Source organism: Podarcis bocagei (assembly GCF_964188305.1).
Source record: "Podarcis bocagei genome assembly, chromosome: 7".
In the NCBI taxonomy this organism is placed as follows: domain Eukaryota; kingdom Metazoa; phylum Chordata; class Lepidosauria; order Squamata; family Lacertidae; genus Podarcis; species Podarcis bocagei.
Genome location: NC_138132.1, coordinates 2,691,785 through 2,709,869, shown reverse-complemented (window position 1 = coordinate 2,709,869; position 18,085 = coordinate 2,691,785). Strand labels below are relative to the sequence as shown.

The window sequence follows — 18,085 nt, the reverse complement described above, 5'->3', positions numbered from 1 at the left end:
TCTTGCCTTCAGGGTCAGGAAAGGGGCATTTGCTTGGCCATTTGGTTCTTCTCAGAAAAATTTAGCCGCAAACAAAACAGGCACAGCGCTGGAACGCAGGCAATGAGTGCCACCGGGCACGTGCAGAGTGCTTTTCCCGTTCTTCTGGGTAACTACTGGCGGCTCATAGAGCAGCTGCTGCAAGATCTCACTGCAGGACTTAAACCATGGGTAGGTTAAACTAAGGCCTGGGGGCCAGATCCAGCCCAATCGCCTTCTAAATCCAGCCTGCAGACGGTCTGTGAATCAGCGTGTTTTTACATGAGTAGAATGTGTGCTTTTATTTAAAATGCATCTGTGGGTTATTTATGGGGCAGGAATTCATTCATTTTCTTTTTCAAAATAAAGTCCAGCCCCCTGCTGAAAAAGGTTGCTGACCTCTGACTTAAACCTTTGTGGAGGCAAGGGGGAGCACTGTCCTTGCCCACTGACTTTCCCACTGACCAAGCAAACAAGACTGGATACCTGAGTCGGGGTCAAGCGTGAGACTCTTAATCACAGGGTTGTGGGTTCAAGCCCCGCGTTGGGCAAAAGAGCCCTGCGTTGCCGGGGGTTGGGCTAGATGACCCTCGTGGTCCCTTCCAGCTCTACGTCTCTTTGATTCTGTGAACCTGGGTCAGAATGGGCAGTGACCGCCTGCGATTTCGTTTCCCCCCTCCAGATTGCCAGCTCCCTGGAACAGACCTGGAGATCAACCCTACGCTGGAGTCCCTGTGTCTCAGCATGACGGAGCACGCACTGGGCGGTGAGCGGCTTTCTAGCCCACCTTTTTCTCCAGCGACTTCAAGGCGGCTTACGCCTCATTCAATCCCCACAGCAACCCTGCGGGGAAGGCTAGGCTGAGAGGCAGCGACTGGCCCCTAAGGTCACCGGGGGGGGGGGGCTTCATGGCCAAGGGGGGCAGGATTCAAACGCTGGTCTCCCAGGCTCTGGTCCTATACTCTAACCGCTGCACCACACCAGCTCCTGTTTTTATTACATCCAGATTCTCACCTTTCCCTTTACATAGTTTGAGACAGTTAATATTAAAATATTTTAGAAATACTAAAAGCACAATAAAATCTATTAATAAAGCTTGTTGCATTGCAAAAAAAAAGCACAACAGAACCTCAAACATTAAAAATCTTCCCTAAACAGGGCTGCTTTCAGATGTCTTCTAAAAGTCAGATCGTTGTTTATTTCCTTGACATCTGATGGGAGGGCGTTCCACAGGGAGGGCGCCACCACCAAGAAGGCCCTCTGCCTGGTTCCCTGTAATTTCACTTCTTGCAGCAAGGGAACCACCAGAAGGCCCTCGGAGCTGGACCTCAGTGTCCGGGCTGAACGATGGGGGTGGAGACGCTCCTTCAGGTATACTGGGCTGAGGCCATTTAGGGCTTTAAAAGGTCAGCGCCAACACTTCGAATTGTGCTCGGAAACTGGGAACCAACGTACTTTCCCACCTATTCCTCCACCTGCTATAATTCTGCACTCTCTTTCCTTCTCTCTCTGCAGATGGCACCGACAAGACTTCCACCATTTGAAAGAAGCTGCATCTGCTGATGTTCCTGAGAAGCTTTAGGGTGGCTGTTTATTTTTTCCCCCCTTCCCCACCCCTTGTTTTTGTTTTTTGTTATAAGCCCCTCATCTCCCAGGGGTGTGTTTGCTGTGGGGGGGGGGCAAACCCCTTCCCCCATGAAACCACCTCCAGCAGTTCCCAGCCGCCGGAAGGGAGACAGAGGGGGAGAAAAAGCTGTCACTACAATTTCACCGTCTTACTGTGTTCTAATATTTCCCCCCCCCCTACTTTTTATTATTACTATAACTTCAGCTATTGGTTTTTAATACGTCGACGTGCACAAGGGAGCAGGTGGGCAGGAGGCTCCTAGAAGTTTAACTGGCAGGAGGGCGGACGAGGCTCAATTTGGGTCATGTCACCCCCTTCCCCTCTGGGGTTTTTCTCGTTTTCTCTTTCCCTCATCTCCCTCGCCCCCCTCCGACCGCCTCGCCTTCTTCTTCCTCCTCCTCCTTCCTCTCCTCCTCTTGAAACAGACCAGCCAAGGTGATGAGACTGGTCCTCTCCTGCTACCTGGATTTGGGATGTTTTTGATGCCTGCCCCATCAGCGGCCAGGACACGGGAGGGGCATCATGGGGTTACCTGGGCGAGCTGGTTTCCGTCTGAGCTAACCCAGCTGACAGCTTTCCGTACCTGGCATTGGAGGAGGAGGAAGAGGAGGAGGAGGGAGAGTCTTAGTGGGGAGGGAAGGAAGGCATTGGTGCTGCAGGTGACTGACACAGTTTTTTTAAGTGCCTCTAATACTCCCCCCACCCCTTTCCCGAGAGCAGGTGGAGAAGGGCAGGATGCAGCGGGGGGCGGCGCAGCCCCACACCGGAGTGCTCAGCTTTGCAGGCTTGCCCCTGGTTCTTTTTATACATACTTACATATAAATATATATATAGATATATAATTGAAACGATGTCCATATGCTACCTCTTAGGGCGGCCTTCCCCGGACCCAAGTGCCCTCTCTCGACCCGATGCGAGTTGTCGTCCGAAACGGGTCGAGAGGGCGCACTTGGTTGGAGAAGACGGTCTTTGGGGAACTGGGCAGGAGAGTAGCAGGTGGCAGTTGAGGAGAGACGTATGGGCCGCCCCACCGCCACCCCTAGATTGAGAGTGCCGTGGCCCTTTGGGCGCTGGGGTTTTGGACCCCTTCGGCCGCAGCCGACTCTCGGGTGTGCAGAGCGTTGGTTGGGGAGCCGGACCTAGTTTCGTTGAAACAGTTCAAATGGGTTTGGGGGGGTCAGCCAGCAGTTTCGTGGTTTAGGATCAAAGTTCTTTTCTGGGTTCAGCTGCTATGGGTTCCTTGTGTCCGGCGCAAGGTGAATTTTCTCCCTCCCATAATTGCAAGGCGGGGGGGAATGTCCGAAGGCTGGTGGAAGAGGAGGAGCAGTTCTGTTGGTGGGTCTCGAAAGCTCGGCCGTTCATTTTCCTAACATTTGGGGGTGCACAGTGGTCTGTCTTCCCTGAGACGGGTTTATGTGGGGGGGTGGGGTGGAAAGATTGAGTGGGTCACAGCAAAAGCCATGGTGGGTCCCTGGCCACTGGGGGGTGGGAACCACCGCCCCAAGTTCTGCGGCGGTTTTCTGGTGCTTACGAGTGACTGGCGGCACTCCTGGGTGCAGGCGGTTGGGTTCACGGTGCTGATGAATTTGCAGGAGCCAAGCCGAGATCCTCGCGCCCCCCCCCCCCCATGACCCAGGAGGCAATTGGCGGCTGAGGGATCTGAGAGGTCCCCACCGCCACCCCCTCCAACAGGGTTGGGGAGCAGAAAGACCTCCTGGGCAGGAATCCCAACGGGACCAGAAGGCTTCTCCTTTACACAAAACACTACAGGGGGGCAAACGGCTGCGTCGGGACCCTCCGGACTTCCAAACCTCCCGCCACCAGCCCTTTGGGGGTCAGCGTTCTGCATGGAAACGGCTGCGGAACAGGGGGGGCGATTTTTACCGCCTTCAGAGGGGCTGAGACGCTGGCTGTTCTTTTTTTAAAAAATAAAACGACTAATGGGAGGCCTTTCTGTGCAGGTGGAGGGTGAAAGAGACGTCCTTAGTGTTTTCAAGAGCCCCCATCCACGCTTGGCGCTGGGGGGGGGGTGGGCCCTTCCAAGGTGCTGGATGCCCAAGGCAGCTTGTCAACGGGGGGGGGGGGCGTTTCTGCGGGAGGGTTGCCTTGCTAGTTTCCCTTGCCCCCCAACTTTGTTTGTGCGTGTGCATGCGAGTTGGGTGTGTGAGTGTGCCTTTCTCCCCCAAAGCCACTGTTTTTTGCATGATGGGCAAAAAAAACCCCAAACCCCAACCCCTTTCCCCGTTCTCCAAAAGCTGACCTTGGCAGGCTCTTAGGTACAGAGGACCTTTCCATCGTTCTCCTCTTCCTCTCCCCTCTCTCGCCCTCCGAGAACTGTTTTAAATATTGAGGAAAAAAGGCCTTTCCCTTCCTCCCCACCCCCAAAAAAGTATACCGAACAGTAGCATACAGAAAAACCCAGAAGAGCAGACCTGAGAGAACTATTTCTTTAAAAAAAAAAAACAAAAAAATTAGAGAGACAAGGTTCCTGTTTCAGATAGAAATGTTATTTTAGATACATTTTATTATGAATAACTTTTGTTATGACTATGGCTGGTAACCATGAATACGTTATTTAAAAAAAAAAAACCACAAAATGTTTTACAAAAAAAAAATATCCAAATTCTGACTTTAGATTGCTTTGTTGGACTCCTTTACCGCTTTTTTCCCTTCTTCCAGTTTTTTGCTTTGTAAAAGGCATACAGAATTTAAGTATTAGCCCTTTTTTTATTAACCTCTATGATAAAGCTGTGCTTATTTTGTATTAATTTCTTTTAAAACGTTTGGGTTTTTTTATTTTTATTTTGGTTTGGGGGGGGTTTTGTGGGGAGGGCGGCGGGTTGACAGGTCGACATGGGGAGGGGGCGTGGGCTCCCGAATTTCTTATGGATAGCAGGACTATCAAAGCCTTTTTCACCGACCCGGGGGGGGGGGGCGAAGGGTTAAAACCTTTGCAGTTGAGACCCAAGCACCATTTTGCACCCATGGAAGAGGCTGGGGTGGGGTGGGGGTGTGCTGGGCTACGCAGGCAAACGCACCTTCCTCCTTAAAGACCCCTTGGGAGAACATACGGCCAGAGGCAACTCTCTTGCAGCCCTGATCCGCACAACTCCTATTCGTTCATAGTCAACGGACCTCGTGGGAATCATAGGATTGGATGGGACTTCCAACGGCCCTGTAAATTGGAAGGTCTTCCTGCTGGGTTGTCCACCCTCTAGACCAGTGTTTCCCAAACGTTTTTGGGCAACGGCACACCTGTTTACCGGAAAAAAATCTCGCGGCACACCACCATTAAAGCCCCGCCCCCGTGACGTCAGCGCGCAGCGTCACGCCGGGAGGGACGCACAAAAGTGAAAGTTTTTTCCCTCCCCCTTGCCGGGGTGGGAGGAGGCAGCAGAGCGAGGGACTGAGGGGCGGCGGCAGCTGAGGCGGCGGCGGCTGCGATAGCGGGCGGAGGAGGGGGCGGCGGCGGGGCTTGAGATCATTGTTGTTGTTATGGCTGCTGCTGCTGCTGCTGCTGCTAGGGGATCCGGGGACGTGAGCAGGCCTGGCCCGACCCGGGTTGAAGGAGGACAAGCCGGCAGCGCGCCAAGTGAGTTCGGTTGCGCGCGACGGCCCCCGCTCCCCCCACCCCCGCCGGATCCTCGCCGCCGCCGCCTCTCGCCCGCCTCCCTCCCACGGCACACCAGCCGATGTCTCACGGCACAGTAGTGTGCCGCGGAACACCGGTTGGGAAACACTGCTCTAGACCAGGGGTCAGCAAACTTTTTCAGCAGGGGGCCAGTCCACTGTCTCTCAGACCTTGTGAGGGGCCGGACTATATTTTGAAAAAAATAATAATACTGAATGAATTCCTGTGCCCCACAAATAACCCAGAGGTGCATTTTCGATAAAAGCACACATTCTACTCATGTCAAAACACCAGGCAGGCCCCACAAATAACCCAGAGATGCATTTTAAATAAAAGGACACATTCTACTCATGTAAAAACACACTGATTCCCGGACCATCCGCGGGCCGGATTTAGAAGGGGATTGGGCTGGATCCGGCCCCGGGCTTTAGGTTGCCTACCCATGCTCTAGACCAGCATTTCCCAATCTTGGGCCTCCAGCTGTTTTTGGACTACAACTTCCATAATCCTCAGCTAGGAAGACCAGTGGTCAGGGATGATGGGAATTGTAGTTCAAAAACAGCTGGAAGCCCAAGGTTGGGAAACACTGCTCTAGACAGCGGTTCTCAACCTGTGGGTCCCCAGATGTGGTTGAACTACAACTCTCCATCACCCCTAGCTAGCAAGGCCAGAGCTCAGGGATGATGGGAGTTGTAGTCCAACAACGTCTGGGGACCCACAGGTTGAGAACCGCTGGTCTAGAAGGAAGACGGACTTGAGTGAACTGGCAGGATTTCCCCCCTTGGTTCTCGGCAGCCGTGTCTCCTCACAAGGGGGCAAAACCCAGTCATAGGGACTACCGGCGTTTCCTTCCGCACTCCAGAATTTCTCTTGGTTTGAGCAGCAAATGCTGTTGCAATGAACCTTCTCGTTCGGTTCTTGGGGGTGGGGGTGGGGCGAAGCGTCCTCAAACCCAGCAGGTATCTTGGTGGGATCAGGAACAAAACACCAGTCACAGAATTGCAGCGATCGAAAGGGGCCCCTAGAGTCATCCAGTCCACCCGCTGCAATGCAAGAATCAAATAATTCAGTCTCTGGCTTGAAAACCTCCACCGGAGGAGAGTTCACCTTCCGAGAAGTGCGCTCCACTGTTAATAATAAAATAAAATTTTATTTATATCCCGCCCTCCCCAGCCGAAGCCGGGCTCAGAGCAGCTAACGACAGTAAAAGTAACAGTTTACGTAAAATCACAATCAGTCAATTGAAATACCGTATTTTTTCCTCTATGACTCACTTTTTCCTTCCTAAAAAGTAAGGTGAAATGTGTGTGCGTCTTATGGAGCGAATGCAGGCTACACAACTATCACAGAAGCCAGAACAGCAAGAGGGATCGCTGCTTTCGCTTTGTAGCAATCCCTCTTACTGTTCTGGCTTCTGGGATTCAGAATATTTTTTTTGTTTTCCGCCTCCAAAAACTTCGGTCGTCTTATGGCCTGGTGCATCTTATAGAGTGAAAAATACCGTACATTCTAAAATCAATTCATTCTAAAAATCAATTCAGAATCAAATTACAGTGGTACCTCAGGTTATATACGCTTCAGGTTACAGACTTCACTAACCCAGAAATAATACCTCGGGTTAAGAACTTTGTTTCAGGATGAGAGCAGAAATCGCGTGGCCCCATTAGCTAAAGTGGTGCTTCAGGTTAAGAACAGTTTCAGGTTAAGAACAGACCTCCGGAACGAATTAAGTACTTAACCCGAGGTACCACTGTAATGACAACCATTGGGCTAGTCGGAATATCCTTCCTTGCCACTTGAATCCACTGGTTCGGGTCCTCTGGAGCAGAAGAGAACAAAACAGCTGTCAGTAGAGCGTGAGAATCGTCATCTCTGGGTTGTGGGTTCAAGTCCCAGATTCCTGCATTGCAGGGGTTAGGATGGATGACCCTCGTGGTCTCCTCCAACCCTGATTCTATCCTAAGCTTGCTCCATGCGACAAACCTTCAGATGTTTGGAGGTGGCGCTCACATCCATGCCCAGCCTTCTCCAGGCTCGCCATCCTCGCCCGCAACACTCGGGGGCAAAGGGTTCTTGGGTTTGCATTTGATTCACCTGTGACAGCCATGAGCCTGGCAGCTTTTGGGCTTCCTCCAGACCGGGTGCTGCTTCAGAGCTCCACGGTAACCCAACTCTTCTCATCCTCCCCCCTGCAACTTCGCGGTGCCCTCAAACGCGTGCTTGCCCGGCGAGGTCTTTTCATAGCCTGGCACAGACGCATGGGGCAGGAGAGCCACAGCTCAGCGCCGGAGCATCGGACCAGCTTGCAGAAGGATTCAGTCCACGACAGCACCTCCAGTTAAGAGTCGACAAGAGACTCCCGGCTTGAAAGCCTACTGCCACTCAGCACTGAGCTGGCCGGGCCAAGGCTCTGACTCGCTGTAAAACACCAGAGCCCATGCGCCAAACTGCGCACCAAGCCTGCCCTCTCCATCTCCCGCCATTGCTCCAAAGGCAGCCACTGTGCCCTCTGGCATGCTCCCCTGTTTTCCAGCCCAGTACCCCTTTGTAAACCCCTCAACCAATTCCCCTATGTGTCCCTTTGCCGGCCGCTGCCCCACAACCAGCTGGTCTCTTTGGGTCTAAAAGAGCTGCAAAGCAGGGCGTGTGTTGGTTCCAGCATCCATTTCAAGTGCCTTTTCCCTGCAAGGTGCTGTGTCCCAAATTCGTGGAGAGGGCTATCGGGGGCTGCTAGCCAGGCTAGCTCTGCCTCCACAGTCTGAGGCAGCGATGCTTCGGAGTACCAGTCGCTGGAAACCACAGGAGGAGAGAATCACCCTTGTGATCTGATCCTGCTCACAGGTTTCCCAGCAGCAGTATCTGGCCGCCCACCATGGGAACAGGATGCCAGACTGAATAATAATAATAATTTTATTATTTGTACCCCGCCCATCTGGCTGGGTCTCCCCAGCCACTCTGGGCAGCTTTCAACGAAGATTTAAAATACATTAAAATGTCACACATTAAAAACTTCCCTAAACAGGGCTTCAGATTTCTTCTAAATGTCAGGTAGTAGTTTTTTCCTTTGACATCTGGTGGGAGGGTGTTCCACAGGGCAGGCGCCACCACCGAGAAGGCCCTATGCCTGGTTCCCTGTAACTGCTTCTTGCAGGGAGGGAACTGCCAGAAGGCCCTCGGAGCTGGACCTCAGTGTCCGGGCAGAACGATGGGGGTGGAGACGCTCCTTCAGGTCTACTGGGCCGAGGCCGTTTAGGGCTTTAAAGGTCAGCACCAACACTTTGAATTGTGCTCGGAAACGTCCTAGGAGCCAATGTAGGTCTTTCAGGACTGGTGTTATGTGGTCTCAGCGGCCGCTCCCAGTCACCAGTCTGGCTGCTGCATTCTGGATTAATTGCAGTTTCCGGGTCACCTTCAAAGGTAGCCCCACGTAGAGCGCATTGCAGTAGTCCAAGCGGGAGATAACCAGAGCATGCACCACTCTGGCGAGACAGTCTGCGGGCAGGGAGGGTCTCATCCTGCGTACCAGATGGAGGTGATGGACAGCTGCCCTGGACACAGAATGGACCTGCACCTCCATGGACAGCTGTGAGTCCACAACGACTCCCAGGCTGCGCACCTGGTCCTTCAGGGACACAGTTGCCCCATTCAGGACCAGGGAGTCCTCCACACCTGCCCGCCCCGTCCCCCAAGAACAGTCCTTCTGTCTTGTCAGGATTCAACCTCAATTCATTAGCTGCCATCCATCCTCCAACCGCCTCCAGACACTCACACAGGACCTTCACTGCCTTCACTGGTTCTGATTTGAAAGCGAGGTCGGATGGCCTGTTGACCTGATGCGGCAGCTTCTTACATTGTGCATTAACAAACACCGGCTCTGTGTTTTCTGAGTGCATACACCTCCTCGAGGTCCAGGGACCTGAGCCACCCGCATTTCCCTCCCTACACTGTTCCCAGGATGCAATGCTAGGGAAGAGTCAATTGCAAGCAGGTGTAGACAAAAAAGAAAGCTGTTTAATAAGACACACACACAGTCAGATAGACAGACAGTAGCAGCAGTCCTTTTCTGGCAGTAGAGGGGAGTGCAAGACCTAGATTTCATTCAACCTGCCCCTCCACCCAAAAAATACCACCTGGGAGGTCCATTCTTCTAAAAGCATCGCCACTCAGCTGGTCCACATTGGCAGGAGGAAACATCCGCTGGCAAATGTGCTGGATTTGCCAAAAGCTGCTGCCTGGCCCTGCAAAGAAGACCTGAGAGCAGCCCCTCCAAATTCCTCAGCCCCTCTGCCCCCCTCGCATTGGGGGCAAAGGCAGCAGCCCAGGATTCGGGCTTGTGGGGATGGATTAAAGACAAGTCTTGAGGAGGACTCGTGCCAAATAAAAGTGTCTCGGTCCATTCCCGTCCTGCGTGGAATTTGTTCGAAAGCCTGTCTTGGAAGAAGCAACTCGTGTTTCAAGTTTTGTGCTTTTTTTATTTATCCCCTGCCACCCACAACGGTCGGTCGCTGAGTCAAACCCACCCCACCCCACCTGGTTCCCATTCGGCAGTGGTGTGAGCTCGGGAAGAAGAATGTGCGTAAGACAACTGGGTCACAGAACCGTAGATCTGGAAGGGACACCCGAGGGTCATCTAGCCCAATCCACAGTGATGCAGGAACCGCAGCTTCCCGGGGAAAGAGGAGGTGTTTGACTGGAAGTTTCTTGAAAGGCAAAGTTCGCACCCAGAACCCAGTTAATGCACTTGACAGACACACAAACACTTGGTGGAGTAGGAAACGGCAAAAGGACTGACCTCTGGCCAGCGCCAAAGCAGCACCCAAACTGGGGGGGGCAGGGTGCTTGGGCCAGAACAGGCCGGGGGGGGGGAGGCAGGGGCCCTCCAGCTGCCAGAACACCTGCTTTGCCTGCAGAAGGTTCGATCCCAAGCGGCACCTTCATGTCCAGCTCAGAGCATCCCCTGCCCAAAACCTCAGCCGGCCACTGCTGCCATCAGTGTAGACTCTATAAGGCTGCTTCCAAGGTCCCTTCCTAGCTGCTGGCAGCGGCACCACCAAAGTCCGGCTTCTCCACTCTTCTGCAGATACAAGAGATGTCCTCCCCGTAGGTTCCCAGATCTCTCGAGAGCAAGCCACGCAATTTGGCCACGGGAACGAAACCCGGTTCGCGGAGGAAAGCGGCCACGCTCGCAACCCTGGAGCAGGATGGATTAATGTCTGCTGGGGACAGAAGTATCCGAGTCAAAGGAGCAGTGGTGGGAGAGAGAGAGAGCTAACCAGCTGGAAATGGGAGCCACGGGCTCCCCGGTCAGCTCCACCAGGCGTCCAGCCTCCGGACGCGCACCCTCTGTTTGTAGTGGTACTCCTTGAGATACGCCTTGAGTGTGCTGGGGATGGGCAGGCGGCCGATGCCGTCGTAGGTGGTGCAGCAGGTGACGACGGCGCGGCAGAGGTGCTGCAGCCCGAAGGGGAAGGTCCGGTTGACGGGGACGGATAGCAGCGGCTCGAAGAACATGCAGACGCTGGGGTCCTTGTAGTGCTCCAGGAGCCCGGTCACGGTGGGCGCATGGAAGACGCTGGGGTCATGCACGTCGAAGCTGAAGTTGTGGTTCCACTGCTCGATGCGGGCGTGCAGGGAGCGGCCGTAGCGGCGGAAGCTCACCGAGAACAGGTAGTCCTCCTGCGCTGAGTCGCGCAGCAGGAACGTGCCCTCGGGCTTCCCGTCCAGCAGAGCCTCCGCTTCGTAGCGGTCCATCACGCCCCAGTAGCAGGGCAGCTGCGTCAGCTGCAGTAAGTCAGGAACGAGGCAGTGGATGTAGTCGATCTGGGTGTGGATGCGCACGTCAGGCGGCAGCCCCGCGGCGCAGGAAGAGGAGCCCGCGGCCACCTCCTCTTCCTCCTCCTCCTCGTCCTCCTCGTCCGCCGCCGCCAGCGCCGCCCACCCGGCACCAGCCAGCTCGCTCATGCCATGCGCCAGCTTGGGCCCCAGTTTGTAGAGGGGGTTGTTGACCTGCGCTGTCACCTCAAAGGTGTGGATCAGGGCGTCCGGTGGTGGCTCGACGCCTTGCTCGATGCTGATGCGCCGCCGCTCCCGCAGGCGGTCGTCCTCGTCGTCGGAGCGTGGCGCCGGCGCCGCCAGGGCCTCTTGCTCGGAGACGGGTGCCGTGTGCTGCTTGATGAGGTTCCAGGTGCGCGCAAGCTCCGAGCCAGGAGGGAAGGGGCAGGTATCAAGCATCAGCTCCCGCAGGTGGATCTTGCGCTGCGCCGAGAGGTCCGGCGAGCGGGAGGCGCTCTTGAGAGGGAAGCACTGCCCCACCGCCGCCTGCAGCTTCTGGCGCAAGGAGCGGCCCACCACTTTGCCGACAGGCTCTGGCGACCCCGAGGAGCCTCCTCCGTCTGTTTCCGCTTCTGGCGGCGAAAGGCTCTGCCTCTCCAGGGATCGGCTCGCTCGGGCTCGCCAGCGGCTGGCGGGACGGGCGCCAGGAGCCGCATCTTGCTTGGCTTTTGGCCGGGCGCCCCCCTCCTGCGACATGGCCCCACGGGGGGAGGAGCTAGAGGGAAGGAGCATCTTGCAGGCGCACAGAGATGTGGACACGGATGCGCCGAGGGAAGCACATGGTGGCGTCGGCGTGGGAAGCGGGACCTGGGCAAGGGAAGAGAGAGCCCGTGTTAGAAACTCAGGTAATATAAGCTAGGCTAATAATAATAATAATAATAATAATAATAATAATAATAATAATAATAATAATTTATTATTTATTATTTATACCCCGCCCATCTGGCTGGGCTTCCCCAGCCACTCTGGGCGGCTTCCAACAAAATATTAAAATACCGTAATGCATCAAACATTAAAAGCTTCCCTAAACAGGGCTGCCTTCAGATGTCTTCTAAAAAAGTCTGGTAGTTGTTTATCTCTTTGATATCTGGTGGGAGGGCGTTCTACAGGGCAGGCGCCACCACCAAGAAGGCCCTCTGCCTGATTCCCTGTAACCTTAAACCTAGGTTATAGTCACCACAACACCACAAATGTCCATTTTGCCCGGGGGTTGGACTAGATGACTCCCAGGATCCCTTCCGACACTACGATTCTGTGATGTTGTGCTCTCAACCGCATTGCTCGACTGTCGCTCACTCTTACAACAGTTCACGTCTCCCGATAAGCAAGAAGGAGTAGCACACAGTGGAACTGGAAATGGCATTAACTCTGGACTAAGGCAGAGGTTTGGTAATTGTGGAGAAACCTCCACATAGTTGTAACTGAACCTGTGCCAGTAGCGCTATGCGCCTGGGGAATTTTGAATGCTGGAGAGGTCATAAGGTCATCGGTGCCGCATTAAGTCAGCTAGGACCCCTGATGATGGATAGAATTGATTGACTGACCTCCACCATAAGGTCATTAAAAACTGCTGCCTTTTGAACGGTTTAAGACAACGTGCAACCAATTTGGGGGTGGAAAAGCCAGGGTAAAATGGTGTGCTTTCAGCATCCTCTGGAAGCTGTGCAATGAAGGTGCCAGGTGCATCTCTCTGGGGATGGAGTCCTACCGCTTAGGGGCCACCGCAGAGAAGGCCATTCAATTTTTTGACTTCCATCAGTCCTGCCTGAAAACTTCCCAATCTAATCTCTTAGTATGCATTTCTTACTTCCCCTCTTACATTTAAAACTCATAGCCAATATCTCTATCCTTTTTCTACTTGGTAACACTTCGTATATTCCTCCTTACAAAGCTTCTTGCAGTCCTCCTAGCGTAATTTGTTGTTTGCAACTACTCTTCAGATAGTTCATATACTCCCAGTCTTCTGTAAATCTCTTGGAAAAGGATCTAGGAGTCTTGGTTGATCACCAACTTGACATGAGCCAACAGTGTGACGCGGCAGCTAAAAAAGCCAATGCAATTCTGGGCTGCATCAATAGGAGTATAGCATCTAGATCAAGGGAAGTAATAGTGCCACTATATTCTGCTCTAGTCAGACCTCACCTGGAGTACTGTGTCCAGTTCTGGGCACCACAGTTCAAGAAGGACACTGACAAACTGGAACGTGTCCAGAGGAGGGCAACCAAAATGGCCAAAGGCCTGGAAATGATGCCTTATGAGGAACGGCTAAGGGAGCTGGGCATGTTTAGCCTGGAGAAGAGGAGGTTAAGGGGTGATAGGATAGCCATGTTCAAATATATAAAAGGATGTCACATAGAGGAGGGAGAAAGGTTGTTTTCTGCTGCTCCAGAGAAGCGGACACGGAGCAATGGATCCAAACTACAAGAAAGAAGATTCCACCTAAACATTAGGGAGAACTTCCTGACAGTAAGAGCTGTTTGACAGTGGAATTTGCTGCCTGGGAGTGTGGTGGAGTCTCCTCCTTTGGAGGTCTTTAAGCAGAGGCTTGACAACCATATGTCAGGAGTGCTCTGATGGTGTTTCCTGCTTGGCAGGGGGTTGGACTCGATGGCCCTTGGGGTCTCTTCCAACTCTATGATTCTATGATTCTATGATTCTATGGTCCACAGGGTTTAATCCAGCACTGCCACTGTGAAAACAGGATGCTGGACTAAATGGGCCACTGGCTGGATCCTGCAGGGCTCTTGTTACAACGATGGGAGTCCAGCTTCCATCAGGACCCAAAGCTAGCATGCCAGCCAACTGAAAGCAGGGTGGTGTTGCTGCCTTAGCCCACAGCTGGAGTCCAGCTTCCCTTCCCACATGCAAACTACAAGCTCACCTCTCTCTCTCTCTCTTCTGCCCCACATTTCGTTCCCCCTCCGCCAACTTCTCTGGCTCAAGCTTATTTCAACACTGCCCGCTCTCTGCACCAAAGAGTCAGTATTGCATAGTGGGTGTGGGTATTCAAATGATGTTGGACTACAATGCCCATCATCCCTGACTGCTGGTCCTGCCAGCTAGGGATGATTGGAGCTGTAGTCCAAGACCAGCTGGGGAACCATGTTTGAGAAACATGGGGCTAGAGCAGGCATAGGCAAAACTCCGGCCCTCCAGATGTTTTGGAACTACAATTCCCATCATCTCTAGCTAACAGGACAAGGATGCAGTTACAGATGGGTAGCCGTGTTGGTCTGCCATAGTCAAAATAAAAAAATTCCTTCCTGTAGCACCTTAAAGACCAACTAAGTTAGTTCTTGGTATAAGCTTTCGTGTGCATGCACACTTCTTCAGATACACTGTTGATGGACTTCCATTTCATGCGGCTCAATGTGGTGCCTTCCATGGTTCCAGTTACAGATGGGTAGCCGTGTTGGTCTGCCATAGTCAAAATAAAAAAATTCCTTCCTGTAGCACCTTAAAGACCAACTAAGTTAGTTCTTGGTATAAGCTTTCGTGTGCATGCACACTTCTTCAGATACACGTGTATCTGAAGAAGTGTGCATGCACACGAAAGCTTATACCAAGAACTAACTTAGTTGGTCTTTAAGGTGCTACAGGAAGGACAAGGATGGTGGGAATTGTAGTCTCACAACATCTGGAGGGCTGGAGTTTGCCTATGCCTGGGCTAGAGTATCTGAAGAAGTGTGCATGCACATGAAAGCTTATACCCAGAACAAACTTAGTTGGTCTCTAAGGTGCTACTGGACAATTTATTTATTTTGATGGAACTAGAGTATCGGACTAGGGACGCAGGTGGCGCTGTGGGTTAAACCACAGAGCCTGGGACTTGCCGATCAGAAGGTCGGCGGTTCGAATCCCTGCAACGGGGTGAGCTCCCATTGCTCAGTCCCTGCTCCTGCCACCTAGCAGTTTGAAAGCACGTCAAAGTGCAAGTAGATAAATAAGCACCGCTCCAGCGGGAAGGTAAACAGCATTTCCGTGCGCTGCTCTGGTTCACCAGAAGTGGCTTAGTCATGCTGGCCACATGACCTGGAAGCTGTACGCCAGCTCCTTCGGCCGATAAAGTGAGATGAGCGCCGCAACCCCAGAATCGGCCACGACTGGACCTAACAGTCAGGGGTCCCTTTACCTTTACCTTTAGAGTATCGGTCTAGGGCCTGGGAGAGCCATGAAACTCACTGGGTGTGACTTTGGGGGCCAGCCGCTGCTTCTCAACCTCACCTACCTCACAGGGTCGTCATCGTGGGCTTAAATGAAGGAAGGGGAGAACCACGGAGGAAAGGCAGGGTATAAATGCAACAAAGAGACAAAATCCCTCTGCTGCCCATCGCAGCCCCCTACTCCCCATCAGACCATCCCAACTTGGGGAGAGCTTACGGTTGCAAATGGAGTTCCTTGTCCTGTTCGGCTCATCCATTAACCAGGTGTTGGAAGCAGGTAAAGGCGTCTCTCTCCTTCCTCACACGGAGCACCTGAGCAGGACAGAAAGAAGACCGCAGATTGGGAACAAAGAGACAGCAACAGGTGGAAGTGTCCCCAACTCCTCAATACTCCATTTATAGACCACCTTCCTGCCACATTTCTTAGATTTTCGCCCCCTTTTGCCTTCACAAGAGGTTGCTTTCTAGGTCTGCTAGGAAAGGAAAATAACACAGGAGAGGATAAACGAACTCGGGTGCTGCCTTAGATATAATCAGAAGAAGAGAAAGACAATTATGTGCCACCTTTTCTTCCAAGGACCGCAAGGCAGTAAACGTGGTTCTCCCACTCATTTCATCCCAGCAAAGACCCTGTGAGGTTGTGAGGCGGCGACTGGCACTCAAAATCTTCCAGGGAGCTCCATGGCCAAGTGGGAGATTTGAACCCTGGTTCCTCCGACGTCCTAACCCGAAACTTTAACCTCCATGCCGCAGAACTCCTTTCTTTAGGGTACCTGAGGGAGGCTGGGGGAATCAGCTCACCTGTGGGCCTCTGGGCGTGTGCAGAGCGCCGGACCCTCTCCGCCTGTCCGCAGCTGGGATCGGCGCTTCAAATGCAACAGCGAGGCTTGGCGCAGGGCTCCCCAGAGGCGCACCCCGAAACCCGGCGCACCTTCCTGCTCACACCCCGCATTCCTCATCTCCGCCTCACCGTGGCTCCATCCACCCAAGGGCCTCGCCCGCGGGAGGCACTCTGCACATGCTCAGAGCACCCAAAAGGGAACCCCCGCGCCTCCATCCACCTCCCAGGCCTCTCCAAGGCGCCCGAGCGCACCGTGCGCCCTGCTGCGCGCCCCTTACCGGCCGGCGACCCCGGAGGTCTCCTTCCTCTCCGAGGTTCTGGAGGCGCACGGAGAGCCCCGGAACCTCTCCGCCTCCCCAGGCCGCTGGATCTCCAGCTCCCCGGAAGCCCCGCGCGTCCAGGCGCGCTCGCCCTGCCCCGATCGAGACCGCTTCCTGGGTGGCGTCCGGGAAGCGACGAGAGACGCGAAGGCAGCGAGAGCGCGCCGCCTGCCTGCCTGCCTGCCTGCCTGGCGCAGTGCCGCCACCTGCCGCCGGAGGAGACGCAGGAGAAACCTCGGGCGGGCACGCGCCTTGGAGAGCGCCCTCGCCCCGCCCAGGCAGCCCAGAAGGTCCCAGGAGTCCGGGCTGGCGGGGGACCCTTTGGGAACGCAGAGCGGCTGGACCAATTCTTGCGCCATCATCTTGGGCTACAGAAAATCCCGCTTTCTCTGACTGCCTTTCCAAGATGATGGCGCAAGAATTGGTCCAGCCGCTCTGCGTTCCCAAAGGGTCCCCCGCCAGCCCGGACTCCTGGGTCCTTCTGGGCTGCCTGGGCGGGGCGCTCTCCAAGGCGCGTGCCCGTCCGAGGGGGGAGACCCGATCCCCAGTTTGCTCCCCACACACCCCCTTTTTAAATTCCTTCCTTCCTAACGCGCGCCACCTTTTCTTCCCACCAAGCGCAAAAGGCCGGCGCGCCATGGCCTTGGGGTTCTTTGCGATGGCAGAGCGGGACAGAGACTCAAAGAGGGTGGGAGAGGGTAAAACTGGAAATGAGACCCCGCCCATGCGGGATTTATTTTTTACTTTTATTTCATAGAATTCAAAAGCCCTCAAAGCGGTTTACAAAGAAGACGGACAAAATCGTCAGTGGGGAAAATTGAGAGAGATGCCTTGAACACCAGCGTCACCCCACTGCGGGGGACGTTAGTACTCCTTCCATGCAGACGGAAGGTGTAAATAGGTGAATCAACCAAATTTCTTAAAAGCTAGGACTGCCTCCGCAGTCAAAGGAACGTAGCCGTATTTACTTGAACCTGGATAGATCCAGAACACCATCTGGTTCTCCTAGCCCCTTTCTGAAAGTCTTCCCCAAAATGCTAGATTCTGAATATTCTTCAGCTGTTCCCAAAACATCTCCAGCCATTTGCAAAATATGCAATACGGGCCTTGCAGGGCGGAGAAATTAGTTGCACTACACTGCTTCCTCCTGTTCAGATTGTGCTCTCCTAATAAAACAACCCCTAGATCAGTGTTCCTCAAACTTTCCCCCCCTCTGGGCCAAACTTTCAGAATAAAAATTTGCACCAGATTTTTTTTAATGGAAAATAAATACATTGGAAAACTCATCTAGGGTTGTTCTCAGTATCACTTCCTGCACTTGTTTTCATTTTGAAAAGGTACCTATTCATATTCTGCAAAGGGAAACATTTTTTTTATACTATATAACATGGAAATGTCTAAATGTTTCCTTGATTATCCTTGAACCTTCCTGCCCCATTTCCACCCTCTCCTGCCCCACCCTTTGAGAACCCCTGCCCTAGATCATTTCCACAAGTGCTGCTACCAAGACACTTGCTAGCCTGACTCTTCCGGCCCAAAGGCAGAACTTCACACCGATTTCTGCTGAAGCCGCGAGTTTTGTTCTGGGTTCTCCAATCCTGCCCAAAGCATCTTGAATGCTGTTGCCGAGTCTTACCAGCTCTCCCTCTCTGA

The 18,085-nt window shown here is 53.5% G+C and overlaps 2 protein-coding genes and 1 long non-coding RNA gene across 5 annotated transcripts in view; 1 reads left to right on the top strand and 2 right to left on the bottom strand.

The window, feature by feature from the left end:
- Positions 1-1,788, top strand: part of SAMD4B (sterile alpha motif domain containing 4B) — a 39,241-nt gene extending 37,453 nt beyond the window's left edge. For both annotated transcript variants that reach the window (XM_081200332.1, XM_081200333.1), the window contains exons 12-13: positions 701-784; positions 1,534-1,788. In XM_081200332.1, the coding sequence (XP_081056458.1) occupies positions 701-784; positions 1,534-1,562 (113 nt within the window). In that variant the 3' untranslated portion in view covers positions 1,563-1,788. The remainder of the gene's footprint in view (positions 1-700; positions 785-1,533) is intronic.
- Positions 1,789-1,818: 30 nt separating this feature from the next.
- Positions 1,819-3,399, bottom strand: LOC308590636. Its single transcript, XR_014009823.1, has 2 exons — positions 3,326-3,399; positions 1,819-3,295 (listed from the first exon to the last, which is right to left on the bottom strand). It is a non-coding gene; the product is annotated as an uncharacterized lncRNA (long non-coding RNA).
- A 4,773-nt stretch (positions 3,400-8,172) lies between these two features.
- Positions 8,173-16,674, bottom strand: LOC308590436 (suppressor of cytokine signaling 5-like). 2 transcript variants are annotated; one of them, XM_081200483.1, is made up of 3 exons: positions 16,391-16,674; positions 15,489-15,583; positions 8,173-11,915 (listed from the first exon to the last, which is right to left on the bottom strand). In XM_081200483.1, exons 2-3 carry the CDS (start codon positions 15,522-15,524, stop codon positions 10,581-10,583), a joined length of 1,371 nt encoding a protein of 456 aa, XP_081056609.1. In that variant the 5' UTR covers positions 15,525-15,583; positions 16,391-16,674; the 3' UTR covers positions 8,173-10,580. The 2 variants fall into 2 exon arrangements, with proteins under 2 accessions (XP_081056609.1, XP_081056610.1); XM_081200484.1 differs by lacking the exon at positions 16,391-16,674 and adding an exon at positions 16,073-16,359.
- Positions 16,675-18,085: the final 1,411 nt, after the last annotated feature.